This window comes from Pangasianodon hypophthalmus, chromosome 12 (assembly GCF_027358585.1).
Source record: "Pangasianodon hypophthalmus isolate fPanHyp1 chromosome 12, fPanHyp1.pri, whole genome shotgun sequence".
Classification (NCBI taxonomy): Eukaryota; Metazoa; Chordata; class Actinopteri; order Siluriformes; family Pangasiidae; genus Pangasianodon; species Pangasianodon hypophthalmus.
Window position 1 is genome coordinate 17711614 of NC_069721.1, and position 27687 is coordinate 17739300.

Genomic DNA, 27687 nt, shown 5'->3' on the forward strand with positions numbered 1-27687 from the left:
GAGTGAAAAACAGATCATTTGGTCAGTAATTTGTCAGGGAGGAGGAGGAAGAACTCATACACAGCAAGACAGAAGTAAAATCACTGAGTAGCACCTGCAGAATCCCTATGTAGATCTGATCTGGTCACAATGGGGCCTTTTTGCTAAGGTTTTAAAGTTTTCGTTTACGCTCTGCGAGTTCACGTTTACATTTTAAGTTTACATTCTGACACAAACCTCTCATGTGGGCGGGCTTAACAACGCTTTACTCTCATTGGTTAATGAGATTTGGATGGACAGATCCCTGACCTGGAAGTAGAGACTTTCACTGGCGCAGATTTTGGAGAGCGTTCTGGATGCGGTTCTCTGTGTAGTTATAGCATTTGTACTTTGTAGCGGAAATGACTTACTTACTTACTTGGTTAGTGTATTAGTTCGTAATTAATATTTGAGGTTTGGGTAGTCTCATACGACTATTTTTTCCAGATGAGCTCTCAGGAGCGTCTCTACTTCCAGGTCAGGGATCAGTCGATCCAAATCTCACTAACCAATGAGAGTAAATCGCTGTTAAGTGCGCGCACACGATAGGTTTGTGTCAGAATGGTGAAATTAAACTTGCGGCGCGTAAACAAGAACTTTGAAAGCGTAAATGAAAACTCTGGCAGCGCATTCTTAAACCACGCTTAGTGAAAAGGAAGCTTGGAAAACGGTTAATAAGGAAAGCTGTTTATTTGAAGACCATGTTAAAAAATTTTGCCACTAAATTTTTGTCACTGTTTTCAGTTTCAGAGTATTTTTCTTTTTCTCATTGTTCTCATTTTGTTCATTTGTTGAAAAGTTACATTTGATACTTTTGGCACAAATTTCATTCCATATGCAGCAAAAAAAAAAAAAGAAAGAAAGAAAGCAGCCTAAATAATAATAATAATAATAATAATAATAATAATAATAATAATAATATACAAACAAACAAGCAAACAAACAAACAAACACTGCATATGTGATAGAACCGTACCACAGAGGGTAAAATCAGTGAGTGTAAGTCAGTATTTTTGGACCATATGGCTTTCCATAGCAGACTTTAAACTTGTCCTCACCAAGACGCGTGGCCCGGAGAGCTTTCGACCTTAAAGCGCTCGCGCCTCCCCGCCTGCTTTCCACCGGAGAGGCAGTGCAATCCTCGGCAGTGCTCTGAGACTGCACTTTACTACTCCGACCTCTCATCAAATGAGCTCAAACCCAGAGCATGGACATTTCAGATTATAAATAACGACGACGCTGGAGCTGGATATTGACGGGTTTTGCGCGTAAAACATTTTCCCCGAGAGTTTTCTCAACTGCCTGATTTAGGGTTTGGAACAGGAATTAACCATGGCTTCTGAGAAAGAGAAGAAGAGGTAAGAGGATTTATGTTCATACTTCTGTCCTGAGAAAGCGTTCATTCGGAGCTATTACAGCAGGATAGTGTGTTTGTGTGATGGTGTTTATTTTGGCATTGGGGGGATTGTTAACTGCGCAGTCTTTTTTTACTGTTGGAGAGGCGCACGGTTTCACATTCACACCCACCTGTGTGTTTAACACGTTCTCAGATGATTATTATTGCTGGTATAACGCATCTTATCACGTGAAAGTGCACCAACAGTCAAATCAGTTAGAGCCCCTTTTTTTAGGTCGCATCTTAGAAAAAGTTCTTCAGTGGTTCTTCACTGGGTTCTTTGAATAGTTAAGGGTGCTTAGCTTCATGCCTGGGTTCTAGCCTGGAATCCCTTCTGACAGGGAAACACTCTTACAGGGTTCTAGAATAAAGAACAATCCACCAGAAGGGCAACTAGAGAACCTTTCATGGTTCTAGATTCGACTTTTTTTTTCCTATGAGTGTAAGACTGATACTTTTCATTACTCAGTATGAAAATTACTTTGTAAGGTCTGCTTAAAAAAAGTGCTTTATAGGACAAGGTGTCAAAAGAAAGTGCTTTGTAGGACAAGGTGTCAAAAGAAGAAAGGCACATGGTGTAGTCTGTTATCTGTCAACCGCCTGATCACTCAGCTCATAAACCTGCTTTAGACTTCTGATGTGGTTTTCCTTAATGTTTCCTTTTTGTTCATAACTGTGTCCTGTTTCAGAAACAAATAGAGAGAGAAAACATGCATTCTTACTATTTATGACCTACAATTTAGGCAGTTAAAATCCAACAAGGGCCATTAAGATGAACCAGATAAGAACATGTTAAGGTTCAGATGGACGTTTGAGAATATCCTGGAATTCATTCAACAGAAATGAGTTTACTAAAACAGTTTATTATATGTATATATAAAAAAATCATTGGGTTGTTGTTGAAATCAGTGTTCATTCAGGAGTAATGATTAGGAGTAAAGAGTAATCTCTTTCACATTATTGTATTATAATATTTCTGATACAGTAGATGCAGCAGATACAGTAGATGCTACTACTTTGTCAGAGAATGTCTACTGCATGATCATGTGTAGCATTTCTCAGTTAAAAATGAAATATACATGTGGAAACATCCAGATATTGAATGATGTCTTCATATGTTGCATTCTTGTAAATTACACTTACGTTGGAGGCATTTGGTGAGAAAACGGGGCAGCTAATTAAAACATCAGGTGTTTTCAAATTCCATTGAAATTGTATTTCAGAGTAAATCCTCATGATAAACTAAAAATGAGGAACTGAGTAACTCTTCAGGTAATATCACTCATTTACTGTCTCCCTGTTTTCCTCTCATTCTGTCTGCGTTAAAGAAATGGCCCTGTTTTGCATTTAGTACAAGGCGACACTGAGTGCCTTTTTATTGCCACCTGCTCTGCACTAGGCAGTCCGAGTCACAATGGTCCCTGTTAACCACATAGTCACAATCCACTGCATTTGGTATCATTTACGAGTTAGACTTTATTCACGTTTTACTTAGTTGACTTTCTGTTTTCAACCATGATTTTCATTCTGTATTACATTTTCTACCATGTGGGCATTTAATCAGAATATGAATCAGTGTGGCATTGCTGTGAGCTGATGCTGGCTCATGGATGTTCAAGGGACATTTAGAGAAGGACTGATTTGTTCGTAGTGGCTGCACTCAGGCTGTTATTTGCTTGCTAAAGGGAACTTAATGTTCAAGAGAGGATTAAAATTAGCACCTTTCAGAATTGGTGGAAAACACAAAGCGTTGGGTAACTAGCACAGCATGGTTAGGACTCTTCAGTGCAGCTCCAGTCCTTTCTAGTCTTCTCTTCACTTTATCAGGTCATCACATGTCATTCATGCTTAATTATATTTTAACCTCATTATCTTTAGAGGGAGTTTTGATGATGAGCTATTGCATGCGTTTGTGTCCATAATCACCTGCATGACCTTATAAGTGATTTTCTTTTCTTTTATTCAGTTAGTCATAATCATTTTCTCTAGCATGCATTATTTTATACAATAGCACCCTTTGACCACCTCAATTATAGCTGCTTTTCCTGTAGATGGATGAGTAAAGGACATGTCATGTCTTTGTATAATAATTTAAATCCTTATTCGGTGTGAATGGACACTCTATGTTGCCAGAGGTCGGTTTTCTTTTTTTCCTTTTTTGAATTCAGTGTAATCTTGTTATGTAGCGAGAGCGATTGGAAGAGGGGCGAGGGTCAGCTTAGCAGTCATGTGACTGCCTTTTTTTTCCCTTGCCAATCAAGAGTTAAGAAGGCCTCAAGGTATTGAGGATTGATAGAAGTTTTATCTTATTTAACTCCAGTTGTAATCAACATCGTGATTTGGATTTGAGAAGCCAATTTTCTTTTCTTTTATACAGTTTGGTATGGGACATTGTAGATAAAGATGACCCAAAACAGGTGCACTGAAATTTGTGTCTTTGTTTCTTTACAGAATATTACAGTATATGTTTGCTTAATTTATGTACTTTAAATATATAAGTATGTAATCAAATGGTTTTAATTAACAAATAAAAAATTTTTATAGTATAGTTTAATTTCAAAGAGGCACACAATTACTCATGAAACGGCCCAAATAGTGAAATGCGTTCACTTCAAAATGGGATGTATTCAATGTATTCAAAATGGGATTAAACTGTTGTGTGATTCAAAAAAGCTGACACGCTCTATCATTCCCTCTCTATCTCTTCCTGTCTCTCCCAAATGTCTTTCATTTTTCATCCAGATCTCATCCAGATCTGCTTTAACATTGCTCTGAAGCGTTTTTCCCATTTAGTGCTTGATTGACACTTTTAATCAAAAGCGATCTATAATTAAAAGCCAAAGGTAATGGCTAGTAAGTAGCTGTCAGATAACATATTTTATAGCTCATTCTGTTGTAATAATTCAGGGAAAGAAATATGATTGATTATGCTGTCAGCCTGGGGCATGTGCAAATAACACAGACGTGTTAAAATTGCTGACAGCAGAATGTGCAGCACACCTTGACCTCCTTTTCTTTTTCGTTATCGAATGCTACAGAAGCATGTGAATTCCTTTAGTGCATGTATGCAGGGGCCCCTTTACCCTGCTAAAGCTGAAGCCCTGTGCAGTGCAGGCTTGAGGTGGAGGTCAGCAGCTGGAGTGTGTGGGAAAAGGACTCAGTACACTAGGCCACTTCATTCTGATGAACAGAGCCAGGAGGAGTGAAGCCAAGGCTACTGCAGAGAGAGAGAGAGTGAGAGAGAGAGAGAGAGAGAGAGAGAGAGAGAGAGAACTCGCAGCCAAAACAACACAGCTACTCAGATACAGTCTATTATGAGCTTTTTGGAGTTTATGCAAATATGTAATTTAATAGATTATATAAGTGCTGCAGTCGAAGCTTATTATAAATGGACAAGTTGAGTGTGAGAAGGGCCAGGGTTTGTGCAGATACTACATAGTTGCTATGATACTATAATATTAAAACTGTTACAGTATTATCATGCTTCAGAGTGTGATTACTAAAGCTACTATAACGGAGAGGTTTTCAGATTGTTACGCCAACATGTTATTCATAGCCACAATTCTGTAGTGTCTCATGTTTTCTGAGGCACCTACATTATAGCTGCCCTCTGTACAGTTTGTTTCTGAGTGTAGAACACATTTGGCCCGGGTTAAGGCCTAGTTTATGCTTGATGTGTGACTGTGTATGCGTGCGGATGCGGCAGCAACATGATCAGCATTGTTCACATACTCACCTGTGTGAGTTATGTACATCTGGAAGATTAAAAGCAACATCCACTAGATGGCACGTCGGAGCCAAAATGTCACTCACTGTCAGGTTTCTATGTAAACCTATAAAAAATTTCACAATTTCATGCCATGTTTGTCTCTGTGCAGAAGCATGAATATGACAGGATGTTAGTTTCTCATTAAAACTTTCCATTGTTGTCATGACTGAGAGGCAGCTCATGACAACAGTTGGAAAACTATGCCCTTACTTTCAAACATTTTGACTACACTAAAAGATTCAGAAATATGTAACATAGCCTTTTTAAATTAAAACACTAACGGTAAGGCAGTTAGTGTACTTTACATATGTATGAAATTGAGGCACAGTTCTAGTTTGTTCAGTTGGTTGTAGACATCGTATCATATCACATCACGCTATACTGACCCCACTATTTACGCTGTGCACGCTCAAATGAAGTGCAAAATGAATGCAGGTAACGCACAGGATATTGTGTACGCATAGTTAAATATAAACAAATATAAACCCGGTCTAAATCTACAGTCCTCACCTTGTATAAGTAGATTTGTGTGTAGTGTGATAACTATTAATTTATTAAATCAGTCCATCAGCCGTTGATATTTGAGCTCTAGCTACTGCAGAGAATTGTACATAAAGCTAGAACCTCACGTGCACATGTTGCTTTACCTCAGGCTGTAAATGTTTCAGTAACAGGTGAAATGATGGCTGACAGGGAGAACATTCATTTCATCATCTGTCACCTTGTGCCATTAATTTATCATTACCAGGTATTGCTCTTGTTGCTCTCTCCTCTGGATTGCAGTTTGTAATGATGGCCCTGTGTTTTCCCTGTATTTCAGCCACCAAGATGATTGATGATGTGTCATGTGCTCACTGACATTTCAGTTCTTGTTCATTTGACAAAAATTTCATTCTAGTATTTTTCCTGGTTTTCCTATTTGTCTCAAATTATTGTTAGATTTTTTTATTCTTACTGAAATTTCACACTAAAAAGTCTCATTGTGATTCACTATTAATCTATATTTAGCATATCTAACGCTGCAGTACAGCCAGAAATGTTAAAAAAAAAAAAAAATTCCTTAACTTCCAAACACCACATTTCCATTACTCCCTCTTGTAATTTTAGAGAAGAAGTTTAAAAATCCTTTCCCCAAAACTATCCTAACCATCTTCTTATACCAGTAGCAAAATCCTATATGCGAAATATGAATTAGTTCAAACTATATCAAACCTGGTAAAAGTTTAGAGTAACTACATTGCACCATTATGTAAGTCTCAGAGGTTGTAACCTTTGTAAAGCATGATAATAATGCAGATGTTGTCCAGTCTTTGTGGCTCAGCATGAGTTACATACAAGTTAGATATCTCAAATGTAAATATACAGTATAGTACACTGTTGCATGTACAAATAACATATATAGCTTTACTTGTATTTACAATGAATAAATATGCATGTTGCTGACTAATAAAAGACTGTAATGGCCTTTATGTCTTGGGAAAAATGATGACGATGTGTGATGATGATGTGAAATGTGGGTCATAGAAAGGACATGTTTCTGCTGCCTAATACGCAATACGCAAATCCATAATAAATGATTTAGCTCAGTCCAGCAGGCCCAGAACTTTGTTTTACACACACCGTTTGAGCTGGACTAGGGAAGCTAAGGATGCTCACACACTACACAAGTGATATAGGAGTTATATAACCAATTCCCACAGTAAAAACAGAACCACCTATTAATGCAATTAATGCAATTTGTAGCATCGGTTTTGTGTTTCTGTTTCTGTCTGTATTTATATTGATATTAATAAAGGTAATAAAAAGCCCAGTATACTTAGCGCTTTCTCTTCTACAAAGAAAGAAGAAGCAGAGGAATATTATTTGGACTGTGTGTATGGGTGACATGGGTTGCTGTGGTGTGCCACACATGGGGCACGTGGAGTTCAACCTCTCTCTGCCACACGTATTCGTACTTTCATAACCCAAGCTGCAAAGCCTCAGACCACAATGCCATTACTTCCGGAAAGATAATGCCTTCCAGACATTAGATTACAGAATTAAGATTACAGAATCTTATTGATCGTTACACATTTCTAAATACAGAATTTCTTTTGAAGAGTTCAGAAAGTTAGACTTTCTCTTATGTACATACAGTTTGTGCAATATTAGAAAGAGTTAAAAAAGAGAAAATTGTTTACATTTTATTTTTGGCCAAACAATTTCTTTAAGACTTGAACAGAAGATTTATTTTTTTTGTCTAACGTCATTGCTAATAAGTCAATGGTCACCATATTTAATAAACTTCAGAGTATTGAAGAATAAACTAAATTGTGTTGTTATAGTATAGTTTCATTTCAAAGTGGCACCCCAATGAACAGAAGTCTGTGAGTTCAAGGTCATTAAGGAAGCACATGATAAGTGAGCCATATTTGGCCATGCTGTAGTAATCCTGCCTCACCCACGCGTTACCGTCCAATTTCATATTGTTGTCTGGCTCTGCTCATTGTGATAATGACTTCATTGTTTCCCTTGGAGGGCATGTCCGCACTCATTTACAGTGGATAAACAGGAAGTAGTAGCGGTCTGCTCAGGTACGGACTGAAAAAGATCACCAGACATTCTGGCTCTGTGCTGCAGTACAATCAAGGCTCCTGGAATAATCATCCTGTTTTAAATATAGTAGAGATGTTTGGCACACACCCTGACATCCTCCAGCACTTGATTGAGTTGTGTTGACTTTTGACCTTTGGCCTGTGTCCACAGACATCCTTCAGAACGACGGAAAGAGAAGTCGCGTGATGCAGCGCGTTGCAGACGGAGTAAGGAGACGGAGGTGTTCTACGAGTTGGCACATCAGCTGCCTCTGCCTCATAGTATCCGCTCACACCTGGATAAAGCGTCCATCATGAGACTGACCATCAGCTTCCTCCGTACACGCAAACTTCTCACATCAGGTTTGGGTTTTACACAAACACACACACACACACACACACACATTGTCGTCACAAACTGAAACACTGGCCATGTGATTCTTCAGTACGTGCGTCAGTTTTGGTGATGGTTTGATACTGACCATCAGTACTATCAGCTCGGGTAAATACCAACAAGGCTCTTATCAACAGACATACACACACACACACACACACACACACACATATACAGCCTCCATCATGATCATCACCTTCCTTTGTGCACTCATAAACTCATCTGCACTGCTCACACATTTACATTTATTAATTTGGTTAAATATTTAATGTATATATATATATATATATATATATATATATATATATATATATATATATATATGTATGTATGTATGTATATATATATATATATATATATATATATATATATATATATATATATATATATATATGTAATGTGTGTGTCTGTGTCTCTTGGTTATTATAATTATTTACACTGAAAGTTGTTTTCTATTTTTCTGTTTGTATTTCATCATGGTTGCCTTCATTCTTAAGATGTTGCCTTTATCACTTGCATTAGTTTTAAGATGAAGAAGAACAGATGCAATATTACACGACTCAGGAGGAAATGAAGGGTGAACAGTATAATTTAATTTTACAGGATAATATGATGCTATAATGAAATCTCACCTGATTTAGCAAAAGAAATCAGATTTATGAAGAGCACTCAAAACTAGTGCTATGTGGTGTTAGTCAGACCAGTAGCAAAAATATCGTAATGGGGCTGTATGCTTTATGATTGGGATTATATAATAATAATAATAATATGAACTTTTATGAACCCCTTGAACTTTTCCACATTTTGTAGTTTTACACTACAACTGAACTGAAATGGATTTTATTGGGATCGTATATCTTGAATGTACAAAAAATAGCCTGTAATATTGAAGTAATGGTGAGGCTTGTTTAGGTATGTTGTCTGATAAACTCTGGGGCTGCTTCCAAATGTACCTACTACCTTACTATACAGTAGGTGAAATGTGGTATGCCAAAGGAGTAGTGTGTCCAAATTCCCAGTATTCATAAAACAGTAGGCGAGAAATACCCGGATGACCTACTGCTTCCACCGAGATTCTGCAGTATGGAAGCAATGCACACTGGGACTGGCGAAGGAGTGGCGAAAGACAGCGTGTCAGCTCTTTTTAAGTTGTAGGTCACATGACAATGCCAACCTGGCAGATGTAGTATGTCTGGATTGTATTCATACTACACACATATACTGATCAGTACGTACTATATCAACAGCCGAGCAGTAGGTACTGAATCGAATGCAGTACGTACTGTCACGGTATGCGATTTCGGACACAGCCTGGGGCTTAGCAGGAGCTTATATTGGGATCATTTGACCCTTTAATTGCACACAGGTTAACTCCATTCAACTAATTATGTCACTCTTGAACCAGAACTAATTTAGGACTTTGACAGCATTGTGGGTGAATACTAATGCAATCAAAGCTTTTACAATGTCTTTTGTTACTGTGTCAATGGAGTTAATTTAAGATCTTGGACAGTAATATATAATATAGTGCACTCAAATATGCCCCAGTTTTTGTTGTTTCTTTGTATTCCAGCATCATGTATTTAAAATAAAACAATGGTCATGACTTTAAGGTGCAAACTGTACAGTTTAATTGAATTCTAATTTAATATGTGGTTGCTAAACATTATACTAAATCTATACATAATGACTGTATGAATTCTGTGACTCACAAACATCTCGAACGTTGGCTGTTCTAACGATGTTCTCTCAGCCTCTAACGCTGCTGTTTGCAGTTGCTACATGTTTTTGCTTTTAGTAAACTGCAGGTCAGTGTGGTTCAGCTTGGATGATTCAGTCAGGAATTAAATTAAATTGGCCAGACAGGAACATTTTATTTTTTAGCCTTGAATAATGCATCTGTGCTTTTAGTAGGACATTTCAGATCATCATTACGTCTTTGAGCTTTGTGTGTGTGTGTCTATACATATTTAGCTCTTCATGAGCAGCAAATAGGACCAATTTCCCTACAATGATAGGATGCTGTCAACTGTTCCCACAATCATGAAGTCCTCACAGAAATACTGATTTTAGTTTTGCCTGAATGCTAAGGTTAAGTTTAGAGTTAAATTTAGATGTAGGCGTAGCATTAATTAGCTAGAACATTCGTTATGTTTAGGGAAGATCCTCACAAAGATAGATGAGAATGTGCCCAAAATGATAGGGATATCTGTCCGTTTAGAACTTGCGGGGACCAGGTAAACTACACTCTTTAGTTAAAAAAAGAAAATAAAAGAGCCAAATTGGTTTCTTTTGGTTACTGAGATTTATATTAAGCTTAGCTTCTGGTGTAGGCAAAGTATTAATTAGTTACAACAATCATCACCTCACAAAGATAGAAAGAGTGTGTGTGTGTGTGTGTATGTGTGTATGTGTGTGTGTGTGTGTGTGTGTGTGTGTGTGTGTGTGTGTGTGTGTGTGTGTGTGCGCGTGTGTGCGCGCATGTGCGTGTGCGTGCACTGGCCTCTGCAGAACAGCCGTAGAGACGTTCTGTACTCTGTGACACAATAAGATTATGATCTCAGGAACATAGACAAAGAACGTGGGCGGTTTCCAAAGTTCATCACTGATTACGAACTCACAAGGTTGTGTGTTTGTGTGTGCTAACTAGACTGTTTTTGTGACATACATGACAGGTGTTTGCAGTGGCAGGGAGCATAATGCAAAGAGAGAGATAGAAGCAAGTGGTGAAAACATGCAAGTGGGTGGAGGTGAATGACGAATTGTGGTGAGATTAGTTGATATAGTGTTCTGTGATTGATGAATATAATTATTTTTCTTCTTCTTAAATCAAAACCTTAGCTCAAAATCAGATATCACACCTTGGTGTTAAAATGAGAATCTACTTTTCTGTTATTTTGTAGGTGACGTAAGAGCTCTTCTAGTCTCGTCCAGTAAGCAAAATATCAAAGTATTTTTTTCCTCAGTACTGTAGTTTGTCTTTTTAGTACATCTGATGGTCTAGAAAATTTGCTTGCACTTGTGTTCTTGTGGTGTTGACTGGGGGAAAAAAATTTTTTTTCGTTTCCTTCATGCATTTAAAATTCACTTAGAAGAAGAGCAGATTAAAGGAGCCGTTTGTTATTTTTAATGCCCTCTGCTGCCTGCAATGCAAATTTTAATGAAGCCATTAACCAGTCCCTCCTTTCCCCAGCAGACACCGTCCCCGCTAATGAAACTACATGTACCTTATGGGTTGCCATATAACTAAAAGAGCAGTTCTATTCTGGATGTGGAGGGAGATCATTTCTGGACCAGAAAATTTTAAACAGAAGCTTGAAACAAAGAAACTAACATGATCCACTGCATAGTAATACTGCAAACCACAGTTTTGCTGAGATATGATAGTTATACCTCTAAAGGTATAACATTTAAACAAGAACACAAACTGTACCTTTAACCTCTCAAATCCCTAGCTTATTATTCAATTATTCCAGGGCAGCCATTGTTAGTATTGCCATGCCAACACTACTTTTCATTTACATATTGTCCCGCAGTACTAAGAAGCAGTTTAGTTGGTGAATAATGTGTGTTCAAGTATTAACACTGATAGATAAAATCTAGAGAAATCCAGTCCTGATTTTATCTTAGTCATCTAGACGCGATCAAGCGTGCACTTGCGCAACTCAAGCAGATCTCCTTCCCTCACTGTCAGTGGTCCGTGGTGCTTTGACAGAAAAGCATAAAAAGATATTTTGCTTGATGTGTGAAAACCGTACGCACAATAGACCAATATGAATTATTATGCACCGGCACCATTAATAACGCTACTACTAGCTAATGTCTGGCTAATTCCTGTTACCATCAAGCTATTTAGTAACTGCCCAAATGCGCAGCTATAAGTGTTGTTATAGTTATAGCTATCAAGTTGCTCAATAAAGTCACATACATGCACCTTTAAACATCTGTTAAACTAATGTTACATGCACCATTAATATACATTTAGCACAATGGGCAGCAAGTCATACGTCTTCTTAAAAAAATACCACAACAAAGACATTTGGGACATTATGCTGTTGAGTTTTTTTTTTTTTTTTTTTTTTTTAAGTAACTTTTACTTTTATACTTTTATATCAAGCACTGAAGAGTAACTGGTCTAACACCAGACCAACACATAGGAAATAGTTACGTAGATATTAAATTAAAATTTAAGTTATGCTTTCGAAGCTTCGACTGTGCTTAGTTTTAAATAAAATACTGCAGAATGCATATTTGTATATTTATAGTGGATGAAAGTGGGGGGAAAATGACATTCAGTAGAAAACATGTATTTATTCTTTCCCTCTGAAATTATGTAATCTGATATTAAAAGTAATTTTTGAATCTAAATCAAATCGTAAGCTTATGGAAATTAATACAAATTGAAGTTATTATTTTATATTATTATGTAAAATTATATATTTTTTATTTTCTAAATAAAATGTATTTCATTTAAATTCATTTTATATATTATTATTATATTCATTTATATTATTATTTGTGGGATTAGGTTTAGGATATAAAACATGGCTACATGGGTGTTAGGGTGTCAGTTTGAGTACAGTCTTTATGCAATTCATGTGCATTGCTTAGCATGCAATTTGGGCAAAACTACTCTTACACAAGTACTTTAAGTTAAAGTATTTAAAGTACGTTATTCAGTAACTGCTATAAATTGTTTGGTAACTACACTGAAACTAATAGAAAAGCTATGTAGTCATGAGAACATGAGGAATGTACTGTAAGTTTAAGAGGTTAAACAGGCTGATTTCTGAGAAAACAGGTAAGGAGAGACATGCTTAAACAAGAACTGCTTCTCAGGCTGTGATAGTGATTGACAGAAAACTTCAAAAGAATGTCAGGAATGTCAAGGCCTGGCACAGAAGCAACCTAGTTGGACATCAAGGAGCAGTATTTATAGTGTGCAGATGTTTTTAAATACTGTAGGGCTAAAGGTAGAAGAAAGAGCAAGGAGCCTGACTGCCTGCTTGGAAAAAAAAAAAACCTCTGAATGCGGCAGAATGAATGATGATGTCCCGTGTGGGTCAGAAAGACCACAGTCAGACCCTCGCGCCTACTCCCAGCCTTTGAGGGAAGGAAGGTCTTATCAGGGGGAAGCAGATCTCCACCTCCCAGCATGAAGCCTTGCTTTAATTATTGCCTCAAGTTCTTAAGATTGTTCAGTGCCATTGTGTGTGTTGAAGCTCCTCCCTTTGCTGATGTTAGATCTGAGATGTGTTTTGGTTCTCATGGTGAATTAGTTAGGAGGGACAAAAACGAGGAATTTTTTTTTTTTGTAATGTAGGTATTTGGTGAGTTAATAGGATTAGAATTTTCATATTTGAATGTTTTAATGTGTGTTATTGGCAGGATGCTTGAGCAGACAGCTAAAGGACGACCCACAGATGGACACTCTGTATCTGAAGTCTCTGCAAGGCTTTGTTGCCGTGGTGACGTCAGAAGGAGACATGATCTTCCTCTCAGAGAACATCAGTAAATTCATGGGTCTCTCACAGGTGAATCTTTTCTTCTTCTTTCCGTCTCTCACTCCAGCATGTCTGTATCACTGTGACAGAGGTAGCCAGGATGCTGTAGTGTTGTGTACTTTCTCTCTTAATGTTCTGTGGTAAAACCTTTCAGGTGGAATTAACAGGACACAGCATTTATGATTTCACACACCCTTGTGATCATGAGGAGATCCGAGAGAACCTCAGTGTCAAAGCAGGTGTGTAATTTTTGAGTTGTTGTTTCATTTGTGTTTTGAAATGTGTAGCTCAGTCTTTAAAGCCTGAGAAAGTTTGTTTCTTCCTTATCTTTTTACATAGTAGCAGGGAAGATGCCCTTATGCATTATGCCTTATCACCATTTGGATGATACATTTCTTACATTCCTCGGGTGGTTCTTTTTAAGGACTTTCTTGCTCTTACCAAGAGGCCCTAGATCCCTACTTTATTTACGTTCTCATAGTTAGGAGAACATACTTGTACTCTAACAATACTGTAAGTTAACAATCCAACTGATGCAAAAAAAAAAAAAAACTGGTTCAGTGAGGTTCATGAAAGTTCCTGTTACACATTTTAAGAGGTTTCAAATAACTGTGAGCTTGGATGTGGATAAGATGGACAGAATGATGCTATAAATCAATGCTTCATGCTGTCTTATGTTTAATAAGTACATTATCCAAAAAAGGTGGGATAAAACAAAAATCCTTTGCTCTGTACTGCTACTATCACTGTCATTTCTAATCCCTTCACTAGGCACTTTTCTATTAAATATTGTAGTATATAGTATATTTCATATTTCTTTATATTCCTTATATAGGTTTAAATTGGGTTGAGATCTGGTGACTGTGAAGACCATAGCGTACATCCGTATCTATCTGGATAGAAATGTTTTCTCTTAGGATAAAGATGATCGGTCACCAGAATTTTTTATTGATTTGCAGTGATTCTTCCTTCTAAGAGGACAAGTGGACACAAACAGTGCAAGCAAAAGAGCCATTTGTTTTACCTTTAATTTGTCATCAGTTTGTATGTAATAAAATTATATATAAAAATGTAGAATTTAAATATTATGAATCATTTTTAACTATGTTGGAAGCCATAAATCTATTATATTTTCTGAATGTTATTATGTTGAATGGGGTGAGTTTATGACCAAACACTGGGAAAAATTCCTAATATATGTTAATAAATTTGGTGATTCTGTAATAATAATGATAATAAATGGCTTGAATGTGGTTGTTAGGGCCGGTGTATGGCAGGAGACATAAGGAGTTGAGCACAGAGAGAGATTTCTTCATGAGGATGAAGTGCACTGTCACCAACAGAGGACGCACAGTCAACCTTAAATCAGCCAGCTGGAAGGTAGGTTCATGTGGATTGCAATAAATAAAAACACATAAACACAATTCTTTGGACAGGACCATGTTAGTTGATGATTATAACCCACCGGTGAACCCCTGTCTTTTTTAGTGTCATGTCTGATGTAGTGTGTGTCTTCCCTCAGGTGCTGCACTGCACAGGGCATTTAAAGGTATACCCCAGCCGGCCCCCTCATATTTTGTGTGGGTTTGCTGAGCCCCCCCTGACTTGCCTGGTAGTGATGTGTGAGCCCATCCCTCATCCATCCAGTGTGGACACACCAATTGACTGCAAGACCTTCATGAGTCGACACAGCATGGACTTGAAGTTCACCTACTGTGATGAGAGGCATGTAGCACTCTCTGACTATTCTGGCTGCTGAGTATTTGAGAAACCACTGAGTATTGAGTATTTCAGAAACTGCTGAACTTCTGGGTTTTTTACACAGAACAGTCTCTAGAGGTTACACAGAATGGTGAGAAAAAACAAAAAATATCCAGTGAGCAGCAGTTCTGCAGACCTTGTTGATTAAAGAGGTTAGAGGATAATAGCCAGGATGGTTTTAGCTGACAGGAAGACTATGGCAACTCAATCAACAGAGCAGAAAAGCATCTCAGAACACACAACACTTCAAACCTCGAGGCTGACAGGAGTGGAACCCAGTGTGGTCTTCTGCTGAGATATCCAAAAATGCTGAGATGTCAGATTAACCATTTTAGGAATAGTCTGAAAGTGTGTTTATAGTAAATAAGCATTTTATACTATTCCTACGTTAAAGAACCCTGGGAAGCACCATTCAGTCTTTCCTCAAATGCGTATCATCTAGGTTTAGGTTGTTGTATATTTATAGAACGTTTTTATGAGTTTTGGTATATTTGTGTGATTAAAGTTAGGATTCAATTTCTCATCTTCACTGAGATATACCATAGAGATGCCTGTATCATTATTATTCTGTGTAAGACCGGAAAGCAATTAGAGTTGTTTTTGTTTAGAGTTGCCCAGCCTCGGGCTTGTGTGTGGGAGTAACCTCTGCCATCTTACATAACCAGCATATGGATAGCTAACTTGACCAGTAGAGGGATAAAAGTCAGTCTGCCATCAATCTGTCAAGACTCTAAACACATACAAAATGTGCAGTGAAGAAGAGCCTAAAAGATTGATATACTGTATATGTCTCATTGCTATGTTTGTTCCATGCCGGTACGTAAATGCCTGACACCGCGATCACAAAAAAGATCAATTTCTGAGAGAGTCCTGGAGAAATTAAGTTTGAAATGTATGTAAAAAAATTGATTTAGCTTCCTGTTGCCACTGGTTTTAAGGAGGAAAAGGCAGATATGTGTAAATCCTGTAGTTCGTGTTAAAAAGTAGTTCAGCAGTAGGAAATTTTAGAACAAAGATGACCGTCACTAAGAGGTCAAAGCAATCACAAAGGTAAGAGGAGAAACAAAGTAAGGATATTGATCAGTGAGATAAGTTGTGTGTTGATTAACATCTCATTTCATAGCTGCATTTAATCATGCTAATGTACTAAGGTGGGCTTTAAAAGCTTAAACTGCTCTTTGCACGGTACTGAAATCAGTCAAACAAAGCAAGGGCAGCACCTCAAAAGCAACAATATGCCCTTCACCAACATACAAGTGTATAACTCACAGTGTGTTATTTCAACAAGCAGGGAAAAATCTCAGAAATAACAGACAGAGAAAAAAAGGAGTCCAGAGAGAATGAGGGAGAGAAGGATTTATTTTCTCAGAAAACAAAAAGCCCCGATTGTCAACAGTTGGCATTAAAGTGGGAAAGGCATTTACTTTGGCTTCTCTTGTCTCATTTAGTGAACTGATTGCTTGTCCTGTCTTTCAGCAGCATATTGCAGGATCTGAGACTCGATCTGTGAATGCGTGCTTTTTTTTAAATTTTTTTTAACTTTTGTGGAATTTGTAGAATATCCAAGCATATTGTACCAAAGCTCTAACAACTTTGACAATACTTACACTATAATACATCTGTATGCAAGATAGGATATAGTTAGAAAAGCATTTGGATTTTTCAATTGCTTATAACAAGTTTGGAGTTTAAACAGACTGTATCAATTATTTAACACTGTTTTTCAGTGTGAGAAATCTGATGGGCTACACACCAGAGGACTTAGTGGGGCGCTCTGTCTATGACTTCTACCATGCACTGGACGTGGACACGATGACTAAGAGCCACCAGAACTGTGAGTACATACTTCACCCATTAGCTACTGTATGCATTTGAAGTGCATAGTATATACACAACCAGTATTTAATCCTCAAACATTCTCATAAACTCCTGTATAGGCAGGAAGATACCTAATGTTATATGTATCAACATGTATCACGTGTCCTAAAACTCACTGGAAATCATAAGCAGTTCCCTTTCCAAGAATGCACCAAGATCTTAACCAAAATGACCATTTATTTGGCAGCGATCCATGTTTCTTATCTCTTAGAATGGGTTAGATTGCTGTCTTGAAATCAGGCTTCCCTGGACATGAGGCACTTCCCATGCACCCGCTGACTGAGGGAAGCAGATGTCCAGCTTGCGCCTAGGAATTGTTGAGTTATTTATAAGCTCAATGGTTATTGCATTGCACTGTTTATTTGCTTAGCAGATGCCACGGTGCAAATGTTCCACTCTGGCCCAATAGCATTAAATGTTTACATGATGGGTTTTATGGCTTTACCCTTCAAAGTAGTCCGGGATAAAAAAAAATGCACAGTTAAAAACCATGGCTTTATTCTTTTCAGCCAGCATTGGATGAAGTGATTTGTGGATATTGTGCGTCAGAAGGATTGTCCTGTGTCCTTTTTATGTTTTGTCCACAGTGGAGTTTGGTATGTGCAACCTGACCCACACATGTATTCAGCTTCGACCTTTCCACACAATCTATCAAAGCAACCTATGGCACTTTCTCTATGCCATGACTATTTTTTACAAATTGCAAATTCTTGGATGTCTTTTGCAAGCCTTGTGTAGCATCAAGTGACTGCTGACCTGTCCACACTGACTGTCTGACTATTTTCATTCAGGGCTGCAACTCAGGCAGTTTGGCCTGAAAGAAAGAGGGCTTTTCTTTTTTCCCTCTCTTTTTCTAATTATAAGGTCATTACAGGTTAATAATATTAAGCATGAGCTTGACCTCACCTTTATGTTTATCCAGTGGGTCAGATAAGTGGTAAAGACACATGTCATTGAGTACATTGTTTGTGTGTGTGTGTGTGTGTGTGTATATATATATATATATATATATATATATATATATATATATATATATATATATATATATATATATGTATGTATGTAATATATTTTATATATATAATATACTACATTTGAAATCGTTAGTTAATTTGTAGCTAGTTAGCTAGGATTATCAATGAAGATTATGAGCATTTATGACTATGACCTAAAATCCATTCAGAAATCCTTTAAAGTTAATATTATCAGTGAGGTTTATAAACATTTCTGAATATTACTTACTTACCCTCTTATTTAGCTAGCTACATAACTAACTCAGCTGTTAATGAGTTTCTGGAGTGCAATTATCAGCAACCAGAAACCATCTTAATCACATAATCGTTTGATTTCAATGAAGCCATGATTAAAAAAATATGCACACATGAAAAATTGATGAGATATTTCTTTACACTTGAGACAAATTAACAGTGAGCTGACAGTGTTATGTCAGAGATGTTCAGGTATACCAAGTAAGGGAATTGTATTGCTTGACGTTTGTTAGGCTATTCTGTGCTGGGGCGCTGATTTTTAGACCAGAAGACATCTTTCTGTTCTCTCATTGAAAATTAGTGTACAGTTTGTTCAAGTTCACTCAAGTCTTGACAATTCTCAAGTGCTTATTACATGGTTACTGTAAAAATTTACTAAACAGTAGTCTGTAGCATGTCAAGTGTGATAGTCTCTCGACTTTATTTAATATTGTTCTGCCCCATCAAAATTTATGGTCACGAGCTGCTCCTGTGTACAAGAGCGCTAAAACAACAGAGTTGGTTGTTGTTTCTCTGAGGTCTAATGCAATGTCAGTGCTAATAAATTAACTCATTACGAGGGTGAAAAGTCAGAGTAAATCTATTAGAGACAAAGACAAAATGTTAGTGATGTTCGTAAGATCTTTGTTAATTATATGCTTATGGGCTAGATGGTCCTTCTGAGCTCTGGGGGCTTTATTAATACCTACTAATTGAAGTGTCATATGACTCAAATGATCAGTGTCTTGTGACTGCTTTAGCAACTGCTCAGTCTCGAGTCTGGTAGGTAGGTCAGTCCACCCTATTATCTTATTGATTAATGGCATTTTAAAGTGAACTGACAGGGTTTCTCTGATTTTTCCCCAAAAAAGAAGTCAAGTCAGCTATGCTAGCATGAAGATTATGAACAATTATCTGTATGATTTACAAATTCTGCTTAGCTAATAAAGTCAGCTTGGCTAATAAACTCTGTGCAAATACATGTGCTATATGAAAACCAGTAAACTTCTTTATTCCTATTTGAAGACTTCTGTATCTAATCAAACACAGAGCCACTCACACATCCTCTCAGAGCTGCTCTCATTTTCATATATGAACTCAAGGACACACTTTCTGCAGTCTATGATGTGCAGGCATATCTGAGGTACTTACACATCTTGTAACTGTTCAGTCCTGAGTTTGGCAAGGCAGCTGAGTATCTTATTGATAAATGACACTTTAAAATTAACTGACATCGTTTTTCAGATCTCCACCCAAAACAGAGCGGTTTCAAAGCTTATCTGTGCTGGTAGGGAAACTAAACTGCGTGCAAAATTTCACACATTAATAGAACATTGTATGCAGGTAAATACCAGGACTCCAGCTAGCTTTAGATCTAGATCTGGATTTCTGTAAAGTTGCTTTTTCATAAGATTTCTTGTTAAAAGCATGATACAAATAAAATTGAATTAACATTATGAATGAAATAACATTAAAAACAGCAAACTAAGAAGTACAGTTTGGTTGTTTGATATACCAGAAGTTCTAATTCAATTTTTATATCTAAATGAAGATCACAATGTGAGGATATAATTTCCCTCTCTGCATAAATTAGCTATGCTGTTTTTTCTTTGAAGGCATCAAGTCCTCTGGCTTCTCTCAAAAAATAGTAATAATTAATAGTAGTTACTACAGTAGCAGTTATACATGATTAAAATGTATTAGTGTTTCTCCATCTGTACTTGTTAAAAAGTACAAAACTCTGTAACATGTAACAATAAGTTCCTTTTTCATCACATGCATTCATCAGTTGCATATTTTATAAAAGAATTCCTGCTTATTTTTTTTCTTTTGTTCTGCTAAATATGCTTTGAATTCTTAGTGCCAGACATTTGCAAGACTTAAGCAAATCATCAAGTTTTATTTCAGGGCTTAATAGTTCCAAAGCTTCAGGTTAATGCAGTAAAATATATATTTTTTATTACAGAGGGCTATATGTTCTTCCAATAGTTATAGAAACTACATTATACACATTCTTCCATAATTGTTGAGTTGCCTGACATTTACAAATACAGTGCCTTACAAGGAGTAGTTTTGGGCAGAGCTTATAAAAGTTAATTATTATTGTTATTATTAGGTTTATAATTTGTCCATATATAGACATATATTTGATCCACTCCCAACTGGAACAACTTTTCTTAAAAAAAGGCAAATTGTATAAATGGAATAGGAAAGCTAAATGTTTTAGAGAACGCTTTTAAAAACTGCTGCTTTAAGTGTGTGAAAGATGCCAGTGTGCAGCCCATAAATTGAATCACCTCTAGATCCAGTAACCAATCTGGATGAGGGTCATCACCTCTGTGGACTTTTGAGACCAATTTCTATTCATTATAAGGGAGTGGGCAGTGATTGGATTATCATGATAATGTTATATACTGTATGTAGTCCACAATTTATTGTGCATAAACTAAATTGTGACAGACTATAATGAATGCCTTTTCAAAAAAAATTCACATAAAATATTATTGATTTCTTTTGTGTGCAGTGTGTGCTAAGGGCCAGGTGGTGAGTGGTCACTATCGAATGTTGGCTAAGCATGGTGGTTACGTATGGGTGGAGACACACGGCACGGTCATCTATAACAGCCGCAACTCTCAGCCACAGTGCATCATGTGCATCAACTACGTCTTAAGGTAAGACTTCATATGCTGGCATATTAACCATAACCTATGCTGCTATATATATTGATTTAAAATTACATGCAATTTGCACATTCTGTTTAGCGTTGCAACTTCCAGCATGATCTCAAATGTTATTACTGTTCTGTTTCAGTGACGTTGAAGAGAAGTCCACTGTGCTCTCCATGGACCAGATGGAGTCGTTTTTCAAACCTCGAAACATGCTGGTCACCAGTGAACTCTTCTGCCAGGGCTCAGAAACATCTAACATGCCCTTTACCAAACTCAAGGAGGAACCTGAAGAGGTGCCGCAGCTCGTGCCAACACCAGGAGAAGCGATCATTGCCCTGGACTTTGGTCAGAATTCCACCCACCGCTACCTCTATCCCCACAACAACTTCTGCCTGTACTCCACCCTACCCTTTGACAGCATGGCCACTCCCCTCCTGCATGCATGAACTCATTTAATTAATATCAGTATTTATCATTTTCTACCTCAGAACCACAACACGCACATATGCAGTGCCCATAGTGATGAGCTTTGCAATGGCAGCCTTTGTAAAGTTGCATGCTTGTAGCTTGGCATTGCTGCAGGTTACGCATTATATAAAACTAATTTGATATCTCTGCTCTGAAGAAAATTATGCCTTATTCAGAATAGCATGGGCACATTAAGTATTGATTACAAACATGAAAATGATTGTTTTTTAAAATAAAATTTTAAATGAATTTTTCCCTGGTGTGCAAAATGTTGGGGTGCTGGTGGTGTATGTCATCCTCTGCTGGTTCTGGGTTTTAATGGGTATGCAATTTCAACTATTACCATAATTTATTGCATGCAATGGAAACCAAACTAATTTCTCTTTTGTCTATTTTAGATGAAACCTTGGGAGCATGTGTGGGCTCATTTTCCCTTGCCATTCTCACACTCTCATCTTTCGTTCATACACACATGTTGGGCGGGAACCCTAACATTCTCAACTAATACTGTGATAGCTTATACTGGACCAAATGCAAAGCATATGATATTGGTCTTAAAGGAATATGTCAGCGTTTTTCAATCTAAATTGTGTGTACCACATCTGTAGCTTATGTGTGATTACCACAGACAATAATTTTGATACATTTCCCTTTGCTAAGAAAACAGGAAACGTGTTTAACCGAACTTTCACTTTTTAAGAATGTCTGAGGTAATGTGTATAAACTATTTAAGACTATATAATGCAAATTCAAAACTACACACTCTAACGGTGAGGTTTCTTAGGTTACTCTGGCTACTTCTGAAAAGAATTCAAATTACACAGATTAATCATATAATCATATATATCTTTATATATACCCCAACAGCTGCCCTTGGACTTTCATTATAAGTGAAGTTTGGGTTTTCTTGGGGTTTTTTTTTCGTAACAGAGAGGCATCAAAATTCTTGTCCATAGTATCCAAACATACGCTACAGACATTGGTATTCAAAATGCTGGACTATTCTTTTAACACTGTTTCTAACACTATATTTGTATCTATGGATGTATGTATACATCATACAATGTTTCAGACAGCATTCAGCTTTTAGACTGGTTTTTGGCTACAACAGTGACATGAGCTACCCCATGCATGTTCTGCACTTTGCATTTACAGGAAGTCCAGAGTTTGAAGCTCCTGCTACCTTCTACAAATCTCCTAGTCAGGCTTCAGTCAATAAGCTGTGGGAAACTGAGTCTCCACAGCATAGCTCTGACAGGGGCCTGGCCAAATCTTCATCCAGCCCAACTACAACCCTGAGCAACAGTGGCAGCTCCACCGTACGTTTCCCTCTGTGTCTCTCATATCCATCTAACGAATGATGCTGACTATTGTGTTGTATTTCAGAGCTGGTTGCTTACCTTTATGACACTTTTATATATAATTTATAATCATGTTGTCTGCTTGTGGTGTGCAGCCTGATAGTACAGGAGGAGATTACTATGACAGTGAGGAGACTGAGCTGAAGGTTGAGCTGACAGAAGGCTTTTTTGCGCAGGACACTGACAATGAAGTAAGTCCATTACACATTTTGGCACAATACTATAGTCTGTCTGAGGTGCCAACATCTACTGCTTAACAGTAGCATTTATAATTTCTGACTCCTGGAGACTTGAAAACTGCACTTCTCTGCTTTTTTAGCTAAAGCATCAGTCAGAATAAACAATTCGCCTGGCAGAAAAAATTCGCCTGGCAGAAAAGTCAATTCACTGAAGGGGAAAGGACAAGAAAGATGTGCATTTGTTGCTAGTAGTAGTTACAACACTGCAAAAAAAAAAGACATCTTAGCAAGTGGAAATATCTTGAATATATTCAAATTTGCTATTATAAGATTACATGTATTATAAGATTATTAACCAAACTTAAGATTATTAAACCTATTTGTAGACATTTTACTAATTTATCAGTCTTCATGTGTAATAAATAGTAAATAGTTCTACTGGCAGATAATTTTGCTAATTTGAAGCAGTTGTTTCTAGAAATAAGCTAAATTATCTGTCAATAGGATAAAAATATTCAAAGTTTGAAATTAGTAAAAATGTCTTAAAATGGGTTTAATTATTGTATATTTGGTTTATTGTAATCTTATAATAGGAAATCCTAGATAAATTTGAATATATATTCAAGATATTTTCACTTACTAAGATTTTTTTTGTAGTGTTCAGCTTCATGCCAGATTTATCTAGGTGAACTTTGACATGTGAATTCACAAGCTTTGGAAGCTAATAGAAACCATGTGTGTGGGTCTGTGGCCTTCTTTGGAAGATAAATAAAAATGTAGCTGTTTATAATTACACAGCTTCCACATTGGATTTTTGTCTCTTCCTTGCTTTCATACTGTTGCTTGGCACAGACCTTTAAAAAAAAAAAAAGCCTTCTCGTCCACTGACATACTAGTTTTGTGGTAAAATTCTGTTTTTTCTCTCTTCCTGATAGGATTTTCTTATTAGCAATGTTAATAATGGTCATAATGGTTTTCAAACATCCAGGTCATTTCAGAATGTCTACTAATAGTTGAGATGACTGGGTTGAGATGTCAGTTCTAGAGTCCTGTCACCTTTTGAACATTAAATATAAATTTAAAGGTGAATGTAAAAAGAAATTAATGACATTCTGCTGTTTGTAATTTTCAGCAGTGGAACTTCAGTGATCTGGACTTGGAGACATTGGCTCCCTACATCCCCATGGACGGTGAGGACTTCCAGCTCAACCCCGTTGCTCAGGATGAGTCCTTACCTGAGTCCAGCTCAAACCTTTGTGCCCAGCCTCAGTATAAGTTCAGCAATGTGACGAGCCTCTTCCAGCCTTTGGCCCACCCCACTTCTGAAAACAAGAACTGCCCCAGCTCCTACCCTGAGATACCACTCGTTCCTGCTTACCAGGCTCCTCCAAGTATCCCGCACTCGTCCGGAGCAGGCATGCGCCTTGATCAGATTACTCTGGCTAACAGTTTCAAACGCAAGAGACAGGATGAATTTGTTTCTTCCTGCTCGTTTCCAGATATTCCTCAGGTAGGGTTTAAGGAAATTTCCCATGCAGATTAAAAAATGATAAATATTAGCACAGTTGTCTAAATGAATACGTTTCTGTCTGTGTTTGAAGTGTATTAGGCAGGATGGAATAAGTCGCAGTGAGTCAGTAGACAACGTGTGGAAGCGAATGAAGACAGCAAACACAAATGGGTGTGCCTTTTCTACCAGGAAACCCCCTGATCCCATAGGTACATAGAAATGGTTTCTAAATACGCATATTTTTGTTTTGTCTGTCTCTCATTTCATAGCATTTGATGTGCTTGGTTTTTGTTTTGGGTTTTTTTCCAGACCTCTTCTCAGCTGGGCTAGTAGGCAGGCATTATCAGCCTATTCGTTGTCGGCCTCCTCCAGATCCCCGGATCTCTGGAGAGCTCAAACAGCCTTTTACTGAGCGCTTCTGCTCTTCAGCGTACAGTCCATATGGCATGCCACCTTCCATAAAACTCACAGGTCAGTGCTGTAAGCTGCATTCATGCATGCATTTCCATCATTTTATATGTTTACATTTACACAAATTGTTGAGAGAGGATACAATCCAAGCAATTAAAGGCTTTTAAGAGTGGCTTCCTGAGATTTTTGGGATTCTAACTCATAACCTTCCTCTCACTACGTCATAGCCTTAACTGCTGAGCCTTAACATCACCTTTAATACACGTTGTGTCTCTTAGGGGTTACAAATCGATTACTAGGCCCTTCCTTTGACCCCTACTGCCTGGCGGAGCTGACGCAGTATGACTGTGACGTCAACGTGCCACTGCAGGGAAATCTTCACCTGCTGCAGGGCAATGATCTGCTCAGAGCTTTAGACCAGTCCACGTAGGCTGTGAAATACTTAAATTACACCCAGTCTGGGTCTCTCCGTTTATTCTGTGCCTACTACATACATGCCTTTCTTACAATGGTTGCCTTTCCAATCACATATATCTACAATTTCAGAATATAGAATACAATCTCCATAACTCAGACACAACTGTTTCAGCTTCAGACATATACATAAGAGCTCTATGAAATGTGCATTTTATTGTTTATGTAAGAGTTGTTACTACCTTATAAGCTGTTAGTACCAGTTAATAATGTGTAAACTTTACCTGCTTTTGTTTGGTGTTGCAATTTATGCTCACATTCAGACATATTATACTGAGAGTAATTTCTTTAAGATGGTATAGTTTAATATTGGTATTACTGGTGCAATTTTCTCATTTCTCTTTTACATATATATGAAATGTATTATATGGTCTCAAGTCAGTTTGGATGTTGCAAAGAAAAATGCAGTTTTTTAATAGTAACTAAAACATTTTCGTTTAGGGTTTGGGGTAAAATAAAAATGCATGGAAATTCAAATCATGAATGTGTTTTGCAATTTGGATAATTTGTAAAATACCCTTTTCTTGCTTCTTTTTTGTTTCAGTCTCTCTTTCAGTCTCCCCAATCTACCCGAACAACTGTGATGCTATATGTTGCATTTCTCTCCTCTACATCATGTGAAGCACTTTATTTAAAGAACATTAAATGGACCCTTTTTTTGCATAGACCAAATACAAGAGAATGTAATATTACTTTTGCATGTGGTGCTTTTAGTTCTTAGCATCTAGTCAACCACATCCAACTTTAACCAGTACCAACCAACTCTTCATAATTTTCTGTCTTATCCTTCCCACCAGTATCACCAGCACGTTATGCTAGCAGCAGTGGTTAAGTTAAAGTTATATATTCTCATATAGATATGTGCAGTGTCTATAGGTGGTGCTGATCAGTGCCTCGGTACCTTATCTTGTGTACTCTAGTAGAAACTGTAGCTTTTCTTTTTTTGCATTCTTAATGCAGTTTAAAGTTATATGTATGATTGTTTTTTTGCAGCTCAAGCTAATGTATATAACCTCCATTTGATACTATGGAGCTCTTATGTTTCATTAGTGGACATCTAGAACGATTTCTGTCTAAGACTGTCAGTGTTTTTCAAAGGAAGGGTGATTATAAACATGCACAAAATGTTGGCATATAGTAATAATACTTGTTTTTAACTGTTTCACTCAAACTATGTAGCAGTTCGAAATTATTCAAGATTCATCATGAAATATAACTGAACATGTATTTAACACATGGCCTTGTAAGCTATATTAACTCATGCACATTTTAATGATGAACCATAGTACCTGGTCAGTATTTATTTTTCTAATGATCCTCGTATTTCTGAGAAAGCCTTACTTAAATGTTGCTGATGTTCACATTACACAGTAACATAAATCTATGCGCTATATATATATATATATATATATATATATATATATATATATATATATATATATATACACCTATTCAGATTACAGTTACTGTCATGTATTACTTTAAAACATTTTTTGACATAAATGAATGGTAGTTCATTAATTTGTAATTTATTAAGTGTGTCCATAAACTGCATATTTGCTGTCTCAATACAATTTATGACTTACATAACTAGCTCTGAGTTTAGGATGGACAGGGTAAACCAATTGCTAAGTGAAAATGTTTAACTTACAATGCAATGTTACATAACTGTTCTCTGAAGGGAGATCCACTGGTTTATTTTTTTTCTTTTGTTAAGTCAGGAAGCCTAAGATACTGAAAAAAATGTATCTAACTTTATGTGATATTATGAATTGCCTACATATCAAGATGTTACTTTCATGTTTCTTTTACTCCATGTAAAGAAGCACTTTGTTGGGCTCTTTTTGGTAATAAAAGGAGTAGTCAATAAAACCTATGTTTCTATCTTTTTTGTGCTTGTATTAAATATTAATGATGATTATTATACAGAAGTATATAATATTCAATAAACCGGTTAGCTCTTGAGTCTGAAATTAATCTAAAACTAATTAAAAGTGTTATAAAGGATCTTTTGGTGTGTAATATGGTAGTGGGTTACATTAATAATTCTACTTAACACTGCAATTCTTCTAACA

General features: G+C 36.9%; 1 protein-coding gene across 1 annotated transcript; it reads left to right on the forward strand.

Moving 5' to 3' along the window:
• The first annotated feature begins 1083 nt into the window (after window positions 1-1083).
• epas1a (endothelial PAS domain protein 1a) lies at window positions 1084-27484 on the forward strand. The gene is made up of 15 exons (XM_026914794.3): window positions 1084-1376; window positions 7929-8119; window positions 13539-13684; window positions 13809-13893; window positions 14916-15034; window positions 15177-15379; window positions 17143-17249; window positions 21065-21212; window positions 21352-21554; window positions 22833-22996; window positions 23134-23229; window positions 24350-24727; window positions 24819-24936; window positions 25037-25198; window positions 25417-27484. The coding sequence occupies exons 1-15, from the start codon at window positions 1351-1353 to the stop codon at window positions 25566-25568; spliced, it is 2298 nt and encodes a 765-aa protein (XP_026770595.1). The 5' UTR covers window positions 1084-1350; the 3' UTR covers window positions 25569-27484.
• The last annotated feature ends 203 nt before the right edge of the window (window positions 27485-27687 follow it).